Source organism: Cylas formicarius, unplaced genomic scaffold, assembly GCF_029955315.1.
Source record: "Cylas formicarius isolate icCylForm1 unplaced genomic scaffold, icCylForm1.1 PGA_scaffold_1__22_contigs__length_36826433, whole genome shotgun sequence".
NCBI classification, from domain to species: domain Eukaryota; kingdom Metazoa; phylum Arthropoda; class Insecta; order Coleoptera; family Brentidae; genus Cylas; species Cylas formicarius.
In genome coordinates this window covers 20,020,149-20,041,583 of record NW_026844264.1, presented here as the reverse complement: position 1 = coordinate 20,041,583, position 21,435 = coordinate 20,020,149, and the positions used below count along the sequence as shown (strand labels likewise).

The window sequence follows — 21,435 nt, the reverse complement described above, 5'->3', positions numbered from 1 at the left end:
AAGCTAAAAGGAGAATGGACCTAAATGAATTACAACCTTCTTTTTTTTCGCACACCAGTCGCTCCAAACATATCCCTGGTATAGTTTCGGTTGTTGCCCCTTTTGTCTATTCTGTGAGGAATGTCGGTTTTTTTTCCATCTAAAAGTGTAGTTGTTTTTCACTATTCCGTCAAATACTGTTAAATTGTAATGAGTGCGCCAAAAATAAATCTTTTATTAAACTCTAGTGAAACATGACTTTTTATTGTTTTTTGTTGTTTTTAAAATATTAACTTGAAATTCTGTTGACGGCGCTAGAGCTACATCCTTTGGTCTTAAATTTCATGTCACAATTTTTTTCTTAGGATCGTTTAATTTTTTTTTTAAATTACGATATTTGCATTGCACAAATAATGCGTTTAAGAGATAGCCACAGATACTTGACAATATGTCGGGCAGATTGACATTGACATATATTGTACCCTGATTTCAAGTTTGAGAAATAACAATTTTGAGACAATTACTTTAACATCCTGTATAACATTAATGAGCGTAACATAAGTAATATAGCATATACTTACTTATATTTGAGGTAGCAGTGGCCATTTTGATCGGTGTGTGTTAACATTGTGTATTCAAACAATATAGCTACTAAATATAAAGAGGCACTGCCTATTCTGTGAGCGAAGTTGAAAAAAAAATTTTTTCAGGAAAAACAAAAAAAGAGAATGAAATTTTGGTATTTATCCCTAAAACTTTGCATGTATAATTGTGACTTTGAAAACGGTGTATTAGTAAGGTAAATTGCATTCGAGAAATATTTAAGGATTAATGATGAACTTAGCTGAATTAAAAAAAAAATTGTCACTGTTCTGTCGTATAGATATGGAAACTGGCAGTTTGTCAATTGAACAACAGTTTGCAATTTGAACGTAGCAATGGTATATCAGTATTTTCTCAAAATATGCCCAGATTCCGTTAATAAATATAATAGACGCCTGAGGCTCATCATTTTTTGCGAGTGTTAGGGCCGCTTTAGGTGTTATCCATAGAGCTATTAGATAACGTAAGTGACCCTACTAGCATAAAAACTGATACTGTGTGGGCACTATGACATTTCCATAGATATAAACAGCAGCTTAACATGCTTAACTCGTTTATCAGCAAATTTAATGAGATTTGGGCATAATTTGAGAAAATACTTTCGTAAAAAAATCGAAACTTGTCGAATTGACGAACTGTTAGCGGCTATGTTGGTTGCTGAACGCCGCTGGTGGATCATATTGGTTGAAAAACGATTTGAAATGAGCGCACATACAAACTGACTTTGCCATCCTAGCTTCTGACGGTATTTCAGTTTTTGTGTGCTTTTTAATTATTGGAGGCTATTTAACCTATTTCCTTTGAAATTACACAATGAGTTATAGTATTTTATTGAAAATGAAAATATAATCTATAATCATAAAAAGATTCATGTTTCCTTCCGATTGTGGTGTCATTTGAAACCAAACTTGAAATATGAGGTTCTAATATTCAGACACCTGCTATGGCATCCTCTAACAATTAGTTTATATAATTAATTTGCTGAAAAGTTATTGGGAATATTGTATATTTCTAGATTATATTTTTCTTTCCATTAAAATACTCTTGTTGTTTATTTCCAATTTTAATATCTACAAAGCAATAATTAAACAATACACTATTGATATAGGAACGCTGTTAAATAGCCTTCAATAGTTCAAAAGCATAAAGAAATTAAAACAATCCTATAAAGTTAAAAGCAAATTGGGTTTGGTTGGATTCCAAACTTCGAAGCTGCCATAAAGATCTCCGTCCTACGTCACACTAATATACCGTACCTTCCGCAAAAAATCTTCTCTTTTTCAAATAGTTGTGATGGTTCTGCGAGTGCGTCAACATTACATTTAGTTTGGGTTTCAGGGTAATATTCGAAGCATGCTGTATGGTGCAGTTCTTGCCTTTGCAAGCCACCATATGCTTAAGTACGTCTTTCAAGTAAGACTTTTCATCTGGCTTTAGTTGATCATACTTATTGTGAAGTTCGAATGGATCTAAATATTATTTACATCCTTGATTTCTTTTATATTATTAAATTATTTTGTGACACTTACCTATTCTTAAATTGTAAAAAGTCACAAATCCTGTCGTAAATTCACAATAGAGAAAGTTGTGTGTTGTGTTAATTGTCCTGATACATGAATATGTATTATTGTTAGCGTTCATACAAAAGCAGAATGGTCCAGCGAGCCACAAGGGTTCAGTTTTCCAGTGATCATTGTCATGTTCAAAGCAGTTCATTCTTTCAGAGTGGCATTCCTCTTCCTTTTTCTTCTGCCGTTTTAGCTTCTTTTTCAATTTTTTCTCTTTTATTCTCCGCCTCTCTTTAAAATGTTCATCTAAATACGGATCGTTTGATTCTTTCTCTTCGCAATGGCAGAAATTTGGTTGGTACTTTCTTTTAGTCGTATTGACAGAAGAGAAAGTATTTTTTATCTACAAATCATAATTCATATTTTATAAATATTCAAAAAGTTCAAAACAGTTTGTTAATTTATAAGGATCTATGCCATCAATAAACGGGAAAAGTTGTATTTGCTGATTGAAAAAAAAGACTTAGTTTGATTTTTTAATATACTTTAAAATTAATTTAACTATGTATAAAATAGGTAACTATGTTTTTATTCTGAAAAAAAAATCATAATTTTACTTCCTTAAGAAAAAAAGAGCAAATAGAATTAATTTTTGAAAATAAATCTTTGACACAAATTAAATTAAATTAAGAATAAGTTATAAAATATTAAATTAACGTTTAACGAAAGTTACTCGAAAAGAATTGTTTTTAATCAATTTAAATTAAAGTTTAATCTATTTATTTAGTTGCTATCGAAAGGAAACTTTATTAAGACTTTATTAAATTATGATTTAATAAAAAATCTTGCTAGTTTATTTAGTTTAGTTATCCATTACAGAAAATCCAAATTTATTTTTGTTTCTCTTTTAGCCAGATACATTTTTAAGGCAGATAAAACCGGTTAAATTATTACCTGAGAGAAATGTAGACATGTACGTAGAATAAATAGAATATTTATTATGCTTGCCAAGAACATTGTAGCAAATAAGTTTTTGCTATTATGTTTCTCAGTCTAGCATTTATAACTGGATCTATTGTCCTAGAATTTTTTTATTTCAATAAACTGGCCTTTTCGGTCTTATTAAGTGAACAGCAATAATTCTTTTTGGATCTTTAGTTTTGAATTTTGAATGAAGCAGTCATTCACAGTTATAAAATTCGCATTTTATAAACTCCAAATTGTAATTTACTTAAATTTTTAACAAATGACCAAAAAAATTTCTCAGAATTGGTATGAGGTAATAAGAGAGGCGCGGAGTACTCACCTTGTTAACGGCAGTGGTTGTCTTTATAGTCTCATCTACGACACCAGAAACAGAACCATTGTTAAGATTAACCGAGTAGAAATTATGGTGGTGGCGATGGGAATTCCTGGTTTTCATTGTGGAGATCTCGCTTTGAATTGCATACGGAGTGGTTACTTCTATCATTGCTTCCGTGGTACTCTGAGTAACGGTACTACTAGCTACGTAAATCCTCGGTCTCTTATGAGGCCGTGGATAGGAATCTGTATCGAATTCGTGCGGCCTCTTTCTTTTTTTTGCGCGTCTATTGATGTTCGGGAACAAGGCGCTCGAATGGAAACTGGAGTATGGATCAGTTTGAAAGCCAAGATGGTTAAACTTGTTTAGGTCGGTATTGTTGGATGTCCATTCATCGCTCTCGCCGGAATCTATGGGTTTTGTATTTTTTAAATGTTTTTTTATTTTTTTCAGAGTGTCCAATTTTTGTTTTAATTGCTGAATCTCATTTTCTATTTGGTGCCGTGATTGGCGCCAAGATTTTTTGTCCTGGTAAACGACGTTTGAACAGTTGACCTTTCCTTTTTCGATGCTACATCCAGCGGAATTGTCAATAATAGCATTTGTTTCCAGAGTTGTTTTGCGAACAGCTTCTTCTATGGATCTATTTGCCGCCTACAGCAAAGACAACAATCCTCAAAGTTCGTATAATTTTACAAGTTGTTTTATTAACAACGGGACATTATAATACAACTGGAAATATGTTGCTACTCTATAAATATAATGTTAATTAGAAATTAAGAAATACATTATGTGGAAAGTTAAAGTTGCCTGTTTGCAAAGAAGAATATGGAATAATGTTTATGCTAATCTTGCTATCTTTTTTTTTTTCTTTATGGCAAAAAAATTATAACACTCATAATTTTCAACACTTGAATCAACATTCTAATAAGGCATATTTGGGTGATTCTGTTTTAACTGTGAATTTTTGTCTTGTATGTTGTTCTCACTGATGATTAATTAATAATCTAATAAAGAAAATTTTGTATAATTAGATTAGATTAGAACAAATTTCGTCATATTTTTTATATAATTTAATTATTAATTTAATTACTTTGTCATTGAGAGAGAACGAACAATATATCAGCTAAATGTCAATACCGCATCATGTTCATTTCTAAAATTTATCTATAAATTCTTAATTTTTTTGTCGCAATAAATAATTTATTCTAATTATCTCATAAATTATTATTTCTATGATCAAACTAAAAAAATTATCACTTTTTTGGTTAACGTTTTAAGGTACCACTGAATAATAATAACTTTTGTCTTTAAAATTTATCGAATTTTTGAATTTGAATTTATATGAGTCGTGCGTCATCTACCTTGAGATTTATGAAACGTCTAGTCAATCAGGTTGAAAGTACGTCACTCGAGTACTGTTTACAAACAAAGTAAAATCTTTTCAGGCTTTTTTTTACAGATGAATTAAATGAAAATTAAAAAGTGTAGTTTTGAAATCTTAGAAATTTTAAGTAAAAAAGTAAGTTAGAATGGAATCAGCCATTTAAGCAAATGATAGTTTGGTATTAGTATTTATCATTAAAGCAAATCACATATCTAAAAAAGCTTCCTACAACAATTTATTAAAGGAAATAATATATCCAAAAAACTTTCATGTGAGTTTCACTAGCAAAGTATTTATCAAGTCTTCATTCTTTCTGAAAACACTGGTAATTGCTGAACTGCGACTTTTAAGCTGACAAAATTTATTCTAAAACGGTGAAAGGAACTTGATTTTTTTTTTAACTCAATCCTGTAGCTCTAGGAACTTACCGTTAGTCCTTCAATTTGACTTTCAACCGAGTCCATAACATTTTTGACGTGAGTCAATTCGTCCCTTTTTTTCCTTGTAGTCAAGTTGTTGATACTGCTACCGTTTAGTCTGCTGAACAAAATATCATGGACCTCCACATCACGTTTCATCCTTCTATACATCAATTGACTCTGAAGCTACAAATGGAGAACATTATATTGTCGGTAGACAACCTCGTGGTTATATAATTATAATCATCAACAATTGTGAACTCTATAGCGCCAGTGTGGCTAACTAACTAACCAAAACTATCTTGACAAAATAGGAATGTCCATAGACCTCTCACAACCCGGCAGTGACACCTACGCCAAATCGAAACAGTATTTTGTATAAATTGGCACCACCAAAAAAACAATTTATATGACCCAAAATAGCCGTCAGGCGAAGAAGGACGAAAGGAAATGAAAAGTGTTGAATTTTTACTAATTCAATTGAATTGAATATTCATAATCATCGTCAAACGCCAAAACAACACAAAATGACAAACGAAAAATAATGACTTTCTTTTAATTACAAAAAATTGATTCCTAAGTTAATAAATTTAAACCTTGATTGTGGTTATTAATTAGGATATCTGTGATTCTTGAATATCAATTTTCACACACACCAAAATCCAAAAGCAACTAACCAAAATCCAGAAGCAGTATGTAAAACTCCATTTAGCCACCAAAAACAAAGCATTGTGAAAACAAAAATCTGACACATTTGACAGACTACGTATTTTCTGACGTCGTCGATTCTCATTTGAATAACTCTATTCAGATGTATTGTATTGTAAATTGTATTGACGAGAAGTCACTGATTTGAATTCGTCTAATGGGCTGGCAAACCTTACGCAATCGTCTTGACCTTCGCAGCCAATATATTACTACACTTACCGGAACATTCTTGTAGACTAATCCATTTGGTGTGAAACAGGCACATCTTCGACTATGGTCATAATTATTATAAGGAATAATTTCCCTGGTCAGTTTGCATTTGTGTTTACGCCACCTGCCGTTATCGTTTTGACAGTACCACTTCTGACCGTGTTGGCAGGGAAACCTCATATCGTCTGATAAGCATTCCAGAGACAATCTTTCCAATTTGGTGTGATACAATGATGGCACGGCTGGAAGTTGATTTTCTAACTGCCCATCTGTTGAATATATAACCAATAACAAATAACAAAGAAGTTAGCATTGTTAAAAATGAAGTGAAGCGGACAGCAAAAAAAAACATGTTCAAGTTTCCGATTTTGATTGCTTTTTTGCGTGCCTTTCAATTTCAATTTTCTAAAAAAAAGGATGATAAAATAAGCCTGTAAAGCATTTAATTTTATGTGTTAATGGGGGAAAGTAAGTAAATATACTGATCAGTTATAATGAACAAATGATTTCTGGGTTTACCACAATCTACGACAGAATATCTGTTAAATAATAATAGGTAGGTTGTACAAGGGTCCCGAGAATGACAGGTTGCCGGATAATGGCTTACTGTTTAAAATTAGAATTATAGTTACTTTCCGGTAGTTGTTCCACCCTGTTTGCAAATTTACGTCTTTTATACTCTCTCGACATTATAAACGAAATATTTACCTACCAAACATAATTCTTTTGCAGGGGTTTTTTATTAAAAGGATCTTTGCAAAAAACAAGAAAATACTTATTACAAATTTTTTTTGTATTTCTCGGCCTGATATATAATTAAAATCGGATCGTTGGCCTTTTTTGCTCCTGTCTCTAATGCGGAAACAGTTTGTAACGTTACAGAAATTGGTTCTATTAATGCCTGCATTAAAAAGGCTGTTAGTTACAAGTGTTGACTCACCCTCCTCAAATATGTTAGTAGTACCGTCACCACTTGTGAAATCCCTATTGTTAACACCCATATTGTCGGAGTTCTCATATTCATCTTCAACAATTCCATCTGCTTCGGATTTTGAAACCAAAACCTCCGCATCGTCGTCATCTTCTTCCTCTAGTTCGTCATCAGTAACATCAATTTCCTCACCTGATTCGTTTACATCCACTTTGTCGGTGCTTATTACATGGTGCGTCGTGAAATCTTGCGATAGTGGGCTGTCCGTTGTGGTTACATTTTTCAAATTATTCGCCAGAGAATATAATTTCGCTGCTTGCAACTTTGCGTCCAGGTATGGAGTTTCCCTTCTACCTGAACTGAACGAAACAGGGATTATGTTTATATTTTTCGCTTAATACCCATTGAAACGAGATTCTGTCGAATACCAAGGGAGACCGAATATACCACTAAAATTTGCGACTCGTGTACCAGGCGCTTCAGTAAGAGCAACGAGGTAAAGTAATAGATATAAGAAAGTGACTAACTGATACGAATTAAGGAAAGACCCGGGCAAGTTGGAAGAATGAAATATGGCCGAACAGGTCCGTACTTTGCTTAGAATTTATTTATTTGGGCTTTTGTTAGGAAAGATACTAAACAATGTTTATTTATTTATGTATGTATTTATGTTTAAATCTACAATAAAATTATAAATTATTTTTATTACCTACTTAAATTACTTAAAATTAATCACATAATATATCAGTATCACTATCAGTATCATCGCCTGTTCTAACTATTATTTGTTCTATATTATTTGCAATATGGATGTACGATTGTTCTGCTTTTTCTATATGTTTAACAGAATTTGCCCAACTTTGTGGAGGGATGTTAAAAACTTCGGTTTCTATAAGTTTGAGGACAATGGAGTTAACACGGGGAACAACATTGTTACGACGAATGGCAGATTTCAGTTGGTGCCAAACATGTTCAATGGGATTAAATATACAGTGGTTAAAACTGTATGCCCTAGATTTTTTGCATAATTATCACATCCTTTTGTAGGTTCAAGCTTTGTAGAACCTCAATCAATTGCTTTTTGGTGTAATCTTCGTGAAAATAAATATCGTTATTATACATGTAGTTTTGGATTGTTGCTTTGGAGTCACATGAGGAAGGGGTTTTAGTCACCTGTCTATTGTCATAACTTGCATTGCCCATTACAATTACGCTATTAGGAGAGATGTTTGGAATTAGTTTGTTTTTAAACCAGCTTTCAAATAAATCAGTGGTGGTGTCTTTATGGTAATCCAGAGAATCTCTAATATTAAATTAAATTAAATAAAATAGTTATCCTTTTACCTCTTTTTGATGGTGCGTTTATTTTACACTTATCAGTTGAGTCAACCGAACTCTTTTCCGGAGTATCATAAGTGTCGAACCAGGTTTCATCCATGTAAATAATTGGCCTTTGTTGTTCTCTGTAAATCTTATTTTTTTCTAGATATTCCAGTGGCCATTTTCGAATTCTAAAAGATTCCATTAAAACTTGCCTTTTGTCATTTTTTTTAAATCTAAAACCCATGTGTTGAATACACTTCCATAAGGTAGTTCTGCCACATTTAACACCGGTTTCATCTTTTTCAAGGGTCCTAATTGAGATATCCAATGCAGGCACGCTTTGTTCCTCGTATAACTGGTAAATTTTACGCCGTATTATATCTTGATCACTTTCATCTACACTAGAGAAAATGTCAGCATCACTTCTTTTTTTCCTCGCTGAAATGGGAATATTCACAATTTTCCATACAGTTGATGTTGGAATTTTCGTCAATGTGGCCGTTTCTTTTAAATATGCTTGCTTGCTGGCACCAAGTTCAATGAGAGTCAAATAAACATTGTTTATAACCAGCTTAGTCTCAATAGAATAGTGTTTTCTACAATTGGGCGGGAGCATCTCCTGAGATACACTAGACTCGCACATATTTTGCATAATTCGCACACGATTAAACACACGCTGTATTACACACGAAATAAGAATGATTACTAGTAAACTTAAACTAAGTAGTATACCAAACCAAAGAATATTAAACACAGGTAGGTATAAAATTATTTTCTATTAGGGACCACAATTTCATCAGAACGTAAATTCCGAAACTTTAGGTAATAAGCTTATTGCATTGTATGTTAATGACCATCCTTGGATAATCCCATTCAAAAGCAATTGGTCACTTTCTTATATCTATGAACAGACCATACGATGTTAGGGACGGTCCTATAAATTTGGAAAAAAATAATTGTTAAGTAATCGGTCAATGCTGGAAATTATTTTCGAAATTCTGATATGCCACCACGGTGCGCAATTCTCAGTTTGATTTTCAAAACGCGGTTTCTGTAGAATTTTCTTTGATTAGTTTGATTTGTGTTAGAAATGTGACAAGTCCAAACCTTTTGCTCTAACGCTGAAAAGAAAGGAGGATGGGGGGGGGGGCGTTCGAAAAGGCTTAACGTGGTTAAAAAGTGCTTTTAATTACCTCACATAATCGCAACAAAAATCTTTATTCTTTATCCTAACCTAAAATTTGAATACAAAAATTTAAAACCCAAAAAAATTAAATTTTTATGTGTATAAGCATTTTCTTTCGATCCATTTACTTTTTTTTTCAAATTTTAGGACCGATCTTTTTCCGAATATCATATCTTGTATATCGCAATTTTCCGAACGTAAATTGCTTTGGCATTATATTTTAGAGATGAGAGAGATGTTCTGTAGTCCAGTTATCTTTTGCTATTATGTCTTACGATATGTAAACCTGTCGCCATAAAAGTGTCAACACAATTCATAAATATTATTTATGTTGACTGCAGATTTGGATGCATTGACAATTACATTAAATCCAATGATAAAATGCCTCAAAACGTATATAAACAAATAATTTTGCTTCCGTCACAAAGCCTTCCACACGCTTTTGGCGGTAGAAAGCGTTTCCTCTATCACATCACATTTCAGACGTTACTACTTGAAGTCTATGACATTAAATTTCTCGCTTTTCAAAATTAAGCTTAGGGTTATCTTAAAATTAACAGGAGAGTCTTATACATGTCCAAACAAGGTGTTCACTAATAGGGGTCAGATGATCAAACTCACGGTTGACAGATACTGAGTAATAAAAAGTAAATCTCTCAATTCTAATTCTTATTAAATAAATTATTGAAGGCCGCTCCTGATGGGGGAGTTTTAAAACTTTACCTTTCGATCAAAAACGTATCGGGCCATTTCAATTTCTTCCTTTTTGGGTTTACAAAGAGCGGCAAAACGGATTTTCCGTCCATATGCGCGGGTGCGTCGACGCCTGCCATATCTAAAAACGTAGGCGCCAAATCTATGTTTAGAACAATCTCATTGACCACTGCCCCCGGAACTACTCCCGGACCTCGTACCAAAAACGGCACCCTTACATCAAATTCAAAGGGAAAACTTTTGCCCTAAAAATTGAGGTAGTAAAACGATGGTTGTTTAACGCAATAAAAATGGATTTGCAGAAAATTGAAATCATATAATAACTATTCGAGACTTATTTTTTTTGTTTTATATGGTTCCATTTGTAAAGCTGCTTGATAATGCGAAGGCTGTAAATACGGTAAAATCCTTAGGAGTTTGACAAAAATAAAAATAAGAAATGTACAGCACGTGGCGCGGCCTCCGGTTGCGTGGTGGCATTGTTTACGAGTATCTTAGCAACGCCCGGCTCGTTTTATTGTAACGTTTGCGCAGCGTCGAGCACGTGACTGTATTTCTCTAAAATTTGTCGATCTCTACACCGCAGGTGGCTATGAGATTATGTTGCGCAGGCACATACATTTCATACACCACTCCGAACCTTTGATACACATAATTAAACTGTTTAAAAACACATTTTACAACCAAAATCTGGTGGGTAATAAGTGAAATCGGTTTAGGTAAAATGAGCGAAACATAGATCTTCTTAGTGTTAATGTTCAATCACATGCAGCTTGAAGAAACTTAGTTGTTTATGGACCTGAAGTGTAGCGTATCTTAATTCACCTTTATAAGCCCAAACTGTCCTAAATGATATCCGTGGTCGCTTGTATATATTACGTAAGTATTTTTGAGTTCCCCGAGCGCATCGAGTTCGTTTATAACCCTCTCAACTGCAGCGTCTACGGACTGCAACGTTTGTAGCCTTTTGGTCATTAAAATATCCGTAAATTGTCGATGGATCGGTTCCATTTTATTTGTTACTTTTAAGATCCACTGCTTGTCCGGATTCGGAGCAAAATCATATGACGGGGTGCTAAAAATATCAGTGAATCCACAACAATATAAATACTAATTAAATAAAAATTAATTAATTAATAAATTTGAACTGAGGAAGCTTCTGTTTCTTTCCAAGTTTGATAAAACGCAATTTCGGCAATTTCGACTTCACATATAAGATGATAAGGGATCTTATTATTTTTTGTCTGGAACAAATAATTCGGCTTGAAATTCTCTTTTGTAGAGGATAAAGAATTGCCTAAAAAATGTCATTTATTAACAAATATCTTCAAATAAGTGAGGAAGAAATTAAAATAAAATGCATTTAATTATAATATGATCTATAAAAAGTTTTCAAAAATCGATTATTGTCTATCCCTGTAAAAAAAAATAAGTTTGGTATGTCCTGTTAAAAAAATACAATATAGCACCAAGTAGCAAATGTCAATGATGTCTGTTGTTGCCTGTGGCTAAAATACAATATTAGTTTTACTTGCAGGATAAGATGTGATAAGATGGGTAGTTTTTTATATTTGGGAGATGCTACAGTATGCTATTATAAGATGGCACATGTCCCACAAATAAAACTTTTTGAAAACCTTGCATTTTGGCTACAATATTTCGTATTCATATGGCGTGTACGTTTGGTTGAACGCACGTTGGAAGTTTGACTACATAGCTACTAATAGTGACACTTACTGATGCGAAGTAACGTTAAAAAACATTCGAGAATACTGAGGGGCAGAATCTTCGGGGCCGTGTGGTGCCGGAAAAGACATAGCCAGCATGACGGGCTTATAAGGATACTGCCTCTTGGAATTTCTCAGAAAAGTTATGGAATCATTTGCTATCAAATCCGGATAGTAATCCTAAAATATTTATTTTCAGTTAGGTACTTTTATATGCCTTAGTGTTTAATTCATTTCACGCGTTTTGGGATTTTTGGGAAAAAATTTTGCTCAGCAAATAATCAATAACTAAATGAAGTAAATAAAAAAATGTCCTTCCGAAATAATAGTTCTATTTAACATGATATAATCTCAGATTGAATTAAAATTTTTTCTCGTATAGGTAAAAGCCTACATAGAGATTAAGTCGTTAAATTATAAGAATAACAAACTGATTGTATCGAAAAGTTGTGAATAATCTATTGATATTTGCAAAAAATAATATAAAATTAGGATTTCCTGTTCTTGAAATGACCCTGATGCAAAACTTAGCCGCTTTTTTAAAGTTTTCCCACCCCAATCCCACCTACGACAGAGAAATTGGTCTCAAATTTAATGGTAATTTTTAAAATTTTATTTATAAAGGTCGCGAACTGTATATAGTTTGATCCTTCCTTTATCGAACCATACCGAAACATTCCTTAGCATATGCAAGTATGATAAAGCTGAATCTTTATTTTTTAACGGCGAAAAAAAAATATCTTAGAAAGGGTTTCACTTAAGGATATGAAACTTCAACAGGAACCAAAATTTACATTTTTTAAATATTTTTTCAAAATTTGTTTTTCTTCTTTATGGAAGATAAATGTGGTGGACACCACAACCAACCAACCTAAAAGAGAAAATTTTAAAAAGTCACGCCTATTTTCGATAATTTTTGAACGTACTACAAGAATAGAAAATAATAAAACTTACAACACTTACCTTATTATAATCGAACCCGTGTTTGATTTTTTTCCCGTTCATATTTATTGAATAGTTATAATATTTTGAATTCATAATTAATCCACCCCATTCTCTCCATCCTGGTGGAATATAGGATCCATTATATTTATTTAGATATTTGCCGAAGTAGCCTGAAATAAAATTTAAGTAGTGAACATTAAAAATACATAGGTAAAATTGCAAAAATTCCAATACTTTAAAGCAACTTTTTGGTCAATTGTATTTTTCTTAAAATCGCCAAATTAAATTTTTGACGTTTTAAATATTTTTCATTACACACTGCCTCGAGCCACTTCGGACTTTTCCGGTACTTTGGTCACGACCTTGGGAGCGATCGAATATTTAGAACATGGTATTTTGAAGTTGGTCAGTTCTGATGGTCATTCGTGTACTTCGCAATTCGTGCGTAATAATGGTCGTAGAAAAAGTATAATATGCAACACGTTCATCAACTTCTTAAGTCAAACGATACCTAAGAATTTGTTTTGGCACGGGCGCAGCGCATCGGAACGAGTAACTAAAGAAGTTTGACAACGTATTGCTTACTATACTTTTTCTACTACCAAAAGTACGAATACATACTGAGTGACGTACCACATGAGTATCAGAACTGATTCCGTCAGTGTCAGAAAATCTACCGTAAATGTCCGCAGTGGCTCGTGACCGTGGGCGGTGAGGAGGAGATCTGAAGCGACACTTTTTGCGCAGTTGATCTGTATAATTGTGTATTTTAGAGTAGAGGGTAGAAAAATAAATTTTAGACATAACGGTTTTTACCAGTAAAAATTAAAAAAATCCCATCCCATCATGCCTGACTGCTTTAATAAATAAGTCATCCAAATCAAATAATATCAATATCAGAACAAAATGGGTCACTTCAATCGATCTGTGAAGTCTGAATTGATTTAAAGGCCACAATTTATAATTTCGGTTTTGGAAAGAAAATGCAGAATCAAACGAATTTGTCGTACTTGAGAAAATGTCTAACGGGCTAGGAAACTTTCAGCAAGGTTGGTTGGAACTGCGCAAAACTTCTTTTATTTATTTTACATAAAATACTGTCCGTTTTATTAAAATATATTTGAAAATGTCTTTCAAATTTTCGGTAAAGATTCAATTTTTTTTTCGATACAAGATTATAAAAACGCTTAACAAACCTTTCATATACTTTTTTTTTAGAATTAGAATTAAAATTATTCAAATCCAATTTTTTATAATCAAATAGGAATTTTGGTAGAATAAAATTCAATGTTAACACAAAACATGACACTCGTTTCTAAATAATACATCAAGGTATTAGTTATTTTCACTGAAAATTATGAAATTTGGCGATCCACCTGCATGTAGAATCCTCAAAGCTGACAGAACATGTCCATAATAGTGCAGTCAGCGACTATTTTGATTTTAATAATAATATAATGTAAAATTGTAATAGGACGAAAATAATTATTTGTGTCGGTGTCAGTCGTTATATTTATACAAATTTATTAAAGGATCATTAGGAAAATGGATTTTGAAGCGGTTTCTCATTAATTAAGACGTCGTCCACAGAAGGGTTTGATATATTACACAAGCCCGGTAAATGCGTAGGAGAATATACGGAAACAGTACAAGTGCAGACGGTTAATAATATTTTTAAAATACCGAAAAACCTTAGACTGAAATCATTTCGCTGTGAAGTATTATAAACTTCAAATGGGATTTGGCATCGAAATAGACATGCGAAATTAATATTCGATGTATACAGTCGAATGGAGCATCAGAGCGCCTTTCCTCGTTGTGTTTATTATACTCCATTAAGTGCATTTGAAACGAGTTGCTGTTGCCGGGGTATCTTAACAGATCGAAATTGAAATGGGTTAATAATTTTTTTTTGAAAAATAATTAATATTCACTAACCGATGAATGTTCTATTTATGAAGAATTTATTTATTTTATTTTTAAATACAGTCCAATTCTATGCGAGCACCCAATGTTAAAGGGAGTTATTGACTCGAATTGCAGTTACGCCACTTTTAATACTCCCTTATACTCTGGGGTCGTTTTGTCGTTATACATTTGTAACATCTAAACTTTGCAAGGGCTAAAAGATGATAAATATTATTTTAAATGCATGAAAAATTTAAAAATTTTATAATAAAATTACTTTTGTGAATGACCATTTTCTTTTTCGTAAAGAAGATTTGGTAATTGCGCTAAACATTAGCTATATTAAGCGGGTCATCGCCCCGGATTTTTTGAGGCTCTGAGGCAAGAAAGAAGTAGAACTTCTTCTTTGGCGCACTCTCCAATATTTTCGAACCTGTGCACTGAGTTCCCATTACCTTATCCCCATTTTCTTAAAGTCTTCAGCAATTGCATCCTTCCACCTCCTACGTCCTACTGACCTTTTTCCGTCTGACCTTTCCCAAGACACTTTGTTAATGAGGCGATTGTCTGTGCTTCTTACTACCAGTCCTGCCCATCTTGTTCGGGTAGGCTTTATACACCTTACGATATTTTCCCTTCCATACAATTCCTCTAATTCTTCATTGCGCCTGCGTCTCTGTTGGTCTTTACACGGACCGTATATACTTCGTAGCATTTTACGTTCCCACACCAACAATTTATTTATTTTTCTTTGATTTAGCGTCCAGGCTTCACTGCTATATATAACTACTGGTCGAAATAATAATTTATATAATTTTACTTTTGTTTTTCTAGAGATGAGTTTAGACTTAAATAGGTGTTGTACCGCATTGAAGGATCCGTTCCCTGCGAGGATCCTTGTTGCTACATCCACCTCGACCTTGTTGTCATCTGCTTAACCGCCTCTAAGTATTTGAATTATCTGATTCTTTGTCTGGCATTCTTTGGCACTATCATATATTTGGTTTTTTCTTCATTGACTTTGAGCCCCATTGGTGATATAGCGCTTTCAAATTGTGTAAACATATCTTATACATCTTTCGTCGTTTGTGCTATAATGTCGACGTCATCTGCAAATGCTAATATTATTTTTGTTCATCTTGCTGTTATATCAGTAACAAGGGCAGGATACATTTATTGTGTACTCCAACACTAAATTAAATAGCAAGGGAAATCACCTTGTATCATTTTGTATCACCTTATCGAAGACCAGATTTAATATGAAAAGCTTCCGAGCGCTGTTTTCCTATACGTACGAGTGCGAGGTTGTTATTAACACACATTCGGGTAACTGCCACCAATTTTTTAGGGATTCCTAGTTCAGTCATCGCTGTCCATCTGTCGCACTGCGGTCGATTGATTCGTAAGCTTGCTGAAAGTCTACCAATATCTGATGTATGTCTTGGTTAAATTTCCAATGTTTCTCTAGCAGCTGTCTTATAGATAACACTTGGTCCATTGTTGACCTTCCGCTTCTAAATCCACATTGATAATCCCCTATTATGTCTTCAGCGTAAGACGTTAATCTTTTTATTAGGACAATGCTCATGACTTTATATGTTGTATTCAGCAGAGAAATTCCTCTATAATTCTTGCACTTGTCTTTTGTGCCCTTTTTATGTATAGGTATGACAACTGCTACATCATGGCTTCTCTATTCCAGGCTCCTTGAATGATTTGCTGCACTCTATCCTGTAGTCTTTCTCCACCATGTTGACATCAATATTGTCATTTCCTGGGGATTTGCCGTTCTTTAATGAGACTGACCTCTGGTTCAGCAGGGTAGTACATTATTTCCTCGCCATTGTTAGCATTGTGTGTTAATGTTTAATGATCTCCTTTTCTGTGGTTATTAGTTGTCCATTGCTCTTTATAAAGCCTGCTGTCCGTAATGGTTGGCCATTTTGCAATTCTTGACATTCTTATAAAAATTTTTGTTTTGACTCTCTCCTTCCTCTATCTTTCTGATTTGTGCTTCTAGGTGGCGTCTTTTCTTTGTTGTTAGCACTTTCTTTGCTTTTGCTTTTTCTCTATTAAACTCTTCTCTGTTTTCGTTTACCAGATTATTTAAGAATTTTATTCTCTTTTTTTTTTAGTTGTAGAGCTTGCTCACATTCCTCATTGTACCACTCTTTCGTATTATTTTTCTTTATTCCTACGCACGGTTTCGTATACAATTTCCTTAACTGACTGCCACTCCTTTTCTAGGTTTATCTCCACTTCTTCGGCATCTTCAGTTTCCGTCAGTGCTTGGAACCTATTACTGAAAGCTATTTGGTATTGTGTTCTTCTTTCCATGTCTTGAAGCTTCTCCACATCCCATCTTGCTATCCGTTCTTGTTTTTGTGTTACCTTGTGTCGATAGTCTTGTCCTCAGCCTGGCTTTAACCAGGAAATGGTCTGTCCTAGTCATCTCATACTTCTTGTATCAATAATGTAGTAGAACAGTGTGGCAAAATAGGATATTTTTTTTAAGTAAAAATATTACGATTTAACGAAACTTACTTTTGTCCAAAGTTGCAATTTCATTTTCAAAATTTGCAAATCGTTTTTTTTTTTGACATGAGAAATCCATATTCGTGAATAATTTTGGGTTAAATTATAGAGGGCGCTACGTAGGGTACTTGTCGTGCATTCGATACTGCCTAACTTTTTTGCGGCTTAGTGTATCCAGATTTTTAATGGAGATATAACTTCTTACCCCTAGATATAGCTTCTTACCCCTCTTTTACACAAAAAAGATATACCTTTTAAATTTCACCCCGAGTCGCCGTTTTCGAGAAATTCACATTTGAAATTTCCGTTGTACCTAATTGAATAGTTTCATGTGAACTTCAAAAGAGACTTTGACGAATATAAATGCAATCAACGGCGAAAACAGATGCGATAAAATAACTGCCAGATTTGAAATATTACGTGATGATGTACTGAAAATTTCAAACCCAAATTTCTCGAAAACGGCGGCTAGTATCAAAAAACCCCGAATAATCATTTTTTGTGCAAAAAGTTCCAGTATTTCAGGAATTATTTTTACCTAAAGAGTTGTACCATCACTTATGGGGCACCCTGTATATAGATGAGAGAACAATTTGCTTATTTTTTTTTAAATAGAATATGTTATATTTGAATACAGTTTCGCATACAAAATTCTAAGTGCTTCTAAGAAAATATTGTTGATTTGCCAGACTTTTACATTTATTGTGTAAGAAAAAAAAGTGTTCCTCCGTAACTTACGACAATTTCTAAGATATTTGATCTTTGCAATGGCTAAAAGATGATAACTTATTTTTTTAATCCCTACTAACGCAAAGCTTCTCTTGAAAACTTCAGCTTCATTAAACATCGAGCGTTTCCATTACTTTAGTCAAGGGTTGGGATTGATCGGATATTTTCATGTACATGAAACATGGTTGGGTTTTGTTTAAAAATTTTCAAATAAAACTGCAAGGGCAGCTGGGAATTGATTTTTGATTTTAATAAGCAGCGGAAAAATTATAAGTATATGTAAGTATAAGTGAATAAAATAAGTTTCAGATTTTGCAAAGATACAATTTTTAAGTGTGGAATCGACGCAAAGAAAACTTACCGGTCCTGTAACCAGCGTTGGACAAATACGTGGCAAACGTTCTCGGTTCGTGTATCGCCTGCCACTGCGTGTTCGAGCAGTTGTCTTTATTCGTAAAAACTTGATGGTTGTGGACGTACATTCCGGTGAGTAAAGAACTCCGTGACGGACAGCACATGGGCGTAGTGACGTAGGCGTGTCGAAATTCCGCGCCCTGATCTCGGATATGTTTCAAAGTTTTCGGCATGTAATTGAGCGAACCCAACTCGACGTCCTGATCGTCTGTCAATATTAAAACTATATTTGGTTTATGACTACTTCGCGCCGAAGCTGCAGGCGAGTACGCCTGGGATTTCTTCGACCGCGTTCGATGTTGCGTATATACATCACAGATCAGCAATAATTTTATTACTAAAACTAAAAGAAATGCATTTGTTGAAATACTGTTCGGCATACTGGAAGGTTAATGAATTCTTCTTTAAACGGCCGCACACTCGGCTGTAAATTTACGAGTATCTGAAAAGAACAAAAAAAAACAAACTTTATTAGTCTTATAGTGTAGTTATTCCGTATGTGAGCATTCAAAAAAATACTTAATTAGCTAGGAATAAGGAGTACAGGATGATCCATCACTAATTTATGCCACTTCCAATTCTTATCCAGTCATAAACACTGAGCGATACGTCAAAGGCGTGAAGGTTGGATACGTGAATTAAATTTAACACAATAATTTTTTACGTTGTCAAACTTTCTAGTTAGCAAATGGTTACTGCCATCTAAAGCGTGCAATTTATTTTGTGAAATGAACTTTTCTTAGAATTGCGAATGAGTCTTCGTCAAGCGTCCACTTGAGATGCGGCCTTTCCCATGCAATAATTTGAAAAAAAAATCTTGTACATAATAAGTCGCCTTCTTAGCAGGAAAAAGCTTTTTCTAAGATAGAAGAAAATCGACTTAAATGGGCCTGATTTTTGAGAAATGGTAAAAACCTCACTACTGAAGAAAAAATTAAAATTTATGCAAGGAATAAAAAATGTTGGTTAAATGTACATATTTAGTTAGGTAAATACGTGTGTCTTTAACGCAGCCGACGAAAAAGACCGGCCTTGCCGCGCGAAAGTCATGTGAGTCTATCCAGCAATTTCAGTCAGTCCGGCTGCGGTCCGGAAAACACGTATGTTTATGTAGGTTACAGGCGTATTAAATTGTTTAAAACTCGGTTTTTTGATTGTTTTCTTTTGTGTCAGTAATAACTGGAATGTTTTAAAAACCCGCGTGGATTCATAGTAAAAGCCAAGTGACATAAATCGGACAAACAACAGTGCAAACTGCCCGCGAAGTTGTGTCTTTGGATATCGGTGTTTGTAGGTTATACCGCCGTATTTTAAACTTTGAAAGTCGGTTTTTAACTGTATTTTTTGTGTTATCAATAACTAAAATGTTTGAGAAAACCCGTGGGCGTTTGTGATAAAAACCAAGTACCAGAAAGTACAAAGAACAGTGCAAACATGCCACGATGTTGTTGTGTTTTTGGGTGTCGGTAAAATTACAAGTCCGAAGAAACGGGACCCGTTTCCACTTTCAGTTTACCATCTGACCCCAATCAAAAAGAAGTCTGGCCAAGAAAAATAGCTAATGATATTAGCCAATTAAAGAAACCAGCTATATGTATAAAACATTTTGCAGAGAAAGATCTTATTTAGATTGACAAGTGCCTAGTTAAAGGAGAGTACAAAGAATATGCTCGTGAGAGGCCAAAATTAGCGGAAGGTGCTGTGCCAACAATTTTCGAGAATGCTCCAATGTACTTCGCCGAAACACAGCCCAATGTTGTTCGTTTAGCTGACGTTGAAGCAGAGCAAATGGAGGCAGCGATAAAAGTAAGCCTAGAGACACAAAAAACCTTTGAAAATGCCAAAAAGGTTTCATCACTAGGAGATAAGTTTGTTTAAAATGATTGTAAGATTTGACCACAATAACACCTACATTGCATTGCATGTTAAATAAAAGCTTGTAATAACTGTAGATAGATAGATCATAATACAATAAATAATACCTGACTCTAAAATAAGTTTCTAAATACTTTTAGATAATTAATATTAAAGGAAATCTTTAGGAAACCATTTTATTGCAATGTAGCCTATTTCAATCTTGGATCTATTAGGGTCACGTGACCACCATCGGCAATACGCGCTCAGGCCGCTATTTTTCGTCGGCTGCGGTCTTTAAGTATTTAATATTTTGAATTTCAAGTGTATCTATTACAATATTCATACAATACATACAATATTTTCTTTTCAAAAAAGTTATTATTATAAATTGTATTTTTTACAAATATTTAATGTTCATATTGATTAATTATTAAATAATAATATGTAAATGTTTTCAGTTAGTACATAATTAAACGCATTCTCCCACTTTTTTGTCTTTCTATGAGCAAAGAAAGAGAAAAATTCTCATTACTAACAATTTTTTTCGATTTTTGCCTCACATTCCTATCACGCCGTTATCATTCTAGTTTAGATAGAGTTCGCGGCCCACAAGAAAAATGCTGAATTAGGAAGCTCTCATAACTTTAATTCCTCAAAATTTGAAATTTGGTCAAACGCTTTACATTAATATGCTAAAATGTTGTGGGAGTAGTGACATTGTTACAATAATAAGAAGAAATTCATCACAGGACAAACCTTTTCTACGATTGAAAATCATTGGTTTTAGTGGAAACAGTAATCCATCGTATTTCCATATTTAATTTCAATGAATCCTGCCACTCATTCTTCCATTTCCGTTGGCGAGAGCGATGAAGATCTGAAACAGAAAAAAATCGATATGGATTCGATGGAAATCACGCGAATTTTAATTTCAAACGAGAACTTAACTAAATGGTCTGCGGCATGTTATTTCGCAACGGCCGTACGAAGAAATCGATTAGTTAATTGCATTTTCTTGTATGGCGGCGCGTTTATCTAGCGGATCGATT

At 33.7% G+C, this 21,435-nt stretch overlaps 1 protein-coding gene across 4 annotated transcripts in view; it reads right to left on the bottom strand.

The window, feature by feature from the left end:
- Positions 1-21,435, bottom strand: part of LOC132696047 (extracellular sulfatase SULF-1 homolog) — a 64,815-nt gene continuing 43,380 nt past the window's right edge. For 2 of the 4 annotated variants that reach the window (XM_060660586.1, XM_060660587.1), the window contains exons 2-14: positions 21,143-21,263; positions 18,477-18,971; positions 12,962-13,113; positions 12,009-12,178; positions 11,097-11,346; positions 10,281-10,516; positions 7,058-7,407; positions 6,127-6,386; positions 5,209-5,385; positions 3,397-4,047; positions 2,112-2,493; positions 1,839-2,051; positions 1-139 (exon numbers count right to left, since the gene is read on the bottom strand). In XM_060660586.1, coding sequence (XP_060516569.1) covers positions 30-139; positions 1,839-2,051; positions 2,112-2,493; positions 3,397-4,047; positions 5,209-5,385; positions 6,127-6,386; positions 7,058-7,407; positions 10,281-10,516; positions 11,097-11,346; positions 12,009-12,178; positions 12,962-13,113; positions 18,477-18,909 — 3,384 coding nt within the window. In that variant the 5' untranslated portion in view covers positions 18,910-18,971; positions 21,143-21,263 and the 3' untranslated portion in view covers positions 1-29. The remainder of the gene's footprint in view (positions 140-1,838; positions 2,052-2,111; positions 2,494-3,396; positions 4,048-5,208; positions 5,386-6,126; positions 6,387-7,057; positions 7,408-10,280; positions 10,517-11,096; positions 11,347-12,008; positions 12,179-12,961; positions 13,114-18,476; positions 18,972-21,142; positions 21,264-21,435) is intronic. The other 2 variants (XM_060660588.1, XM_060660589.1) reach the window with 2 other exon arrangements.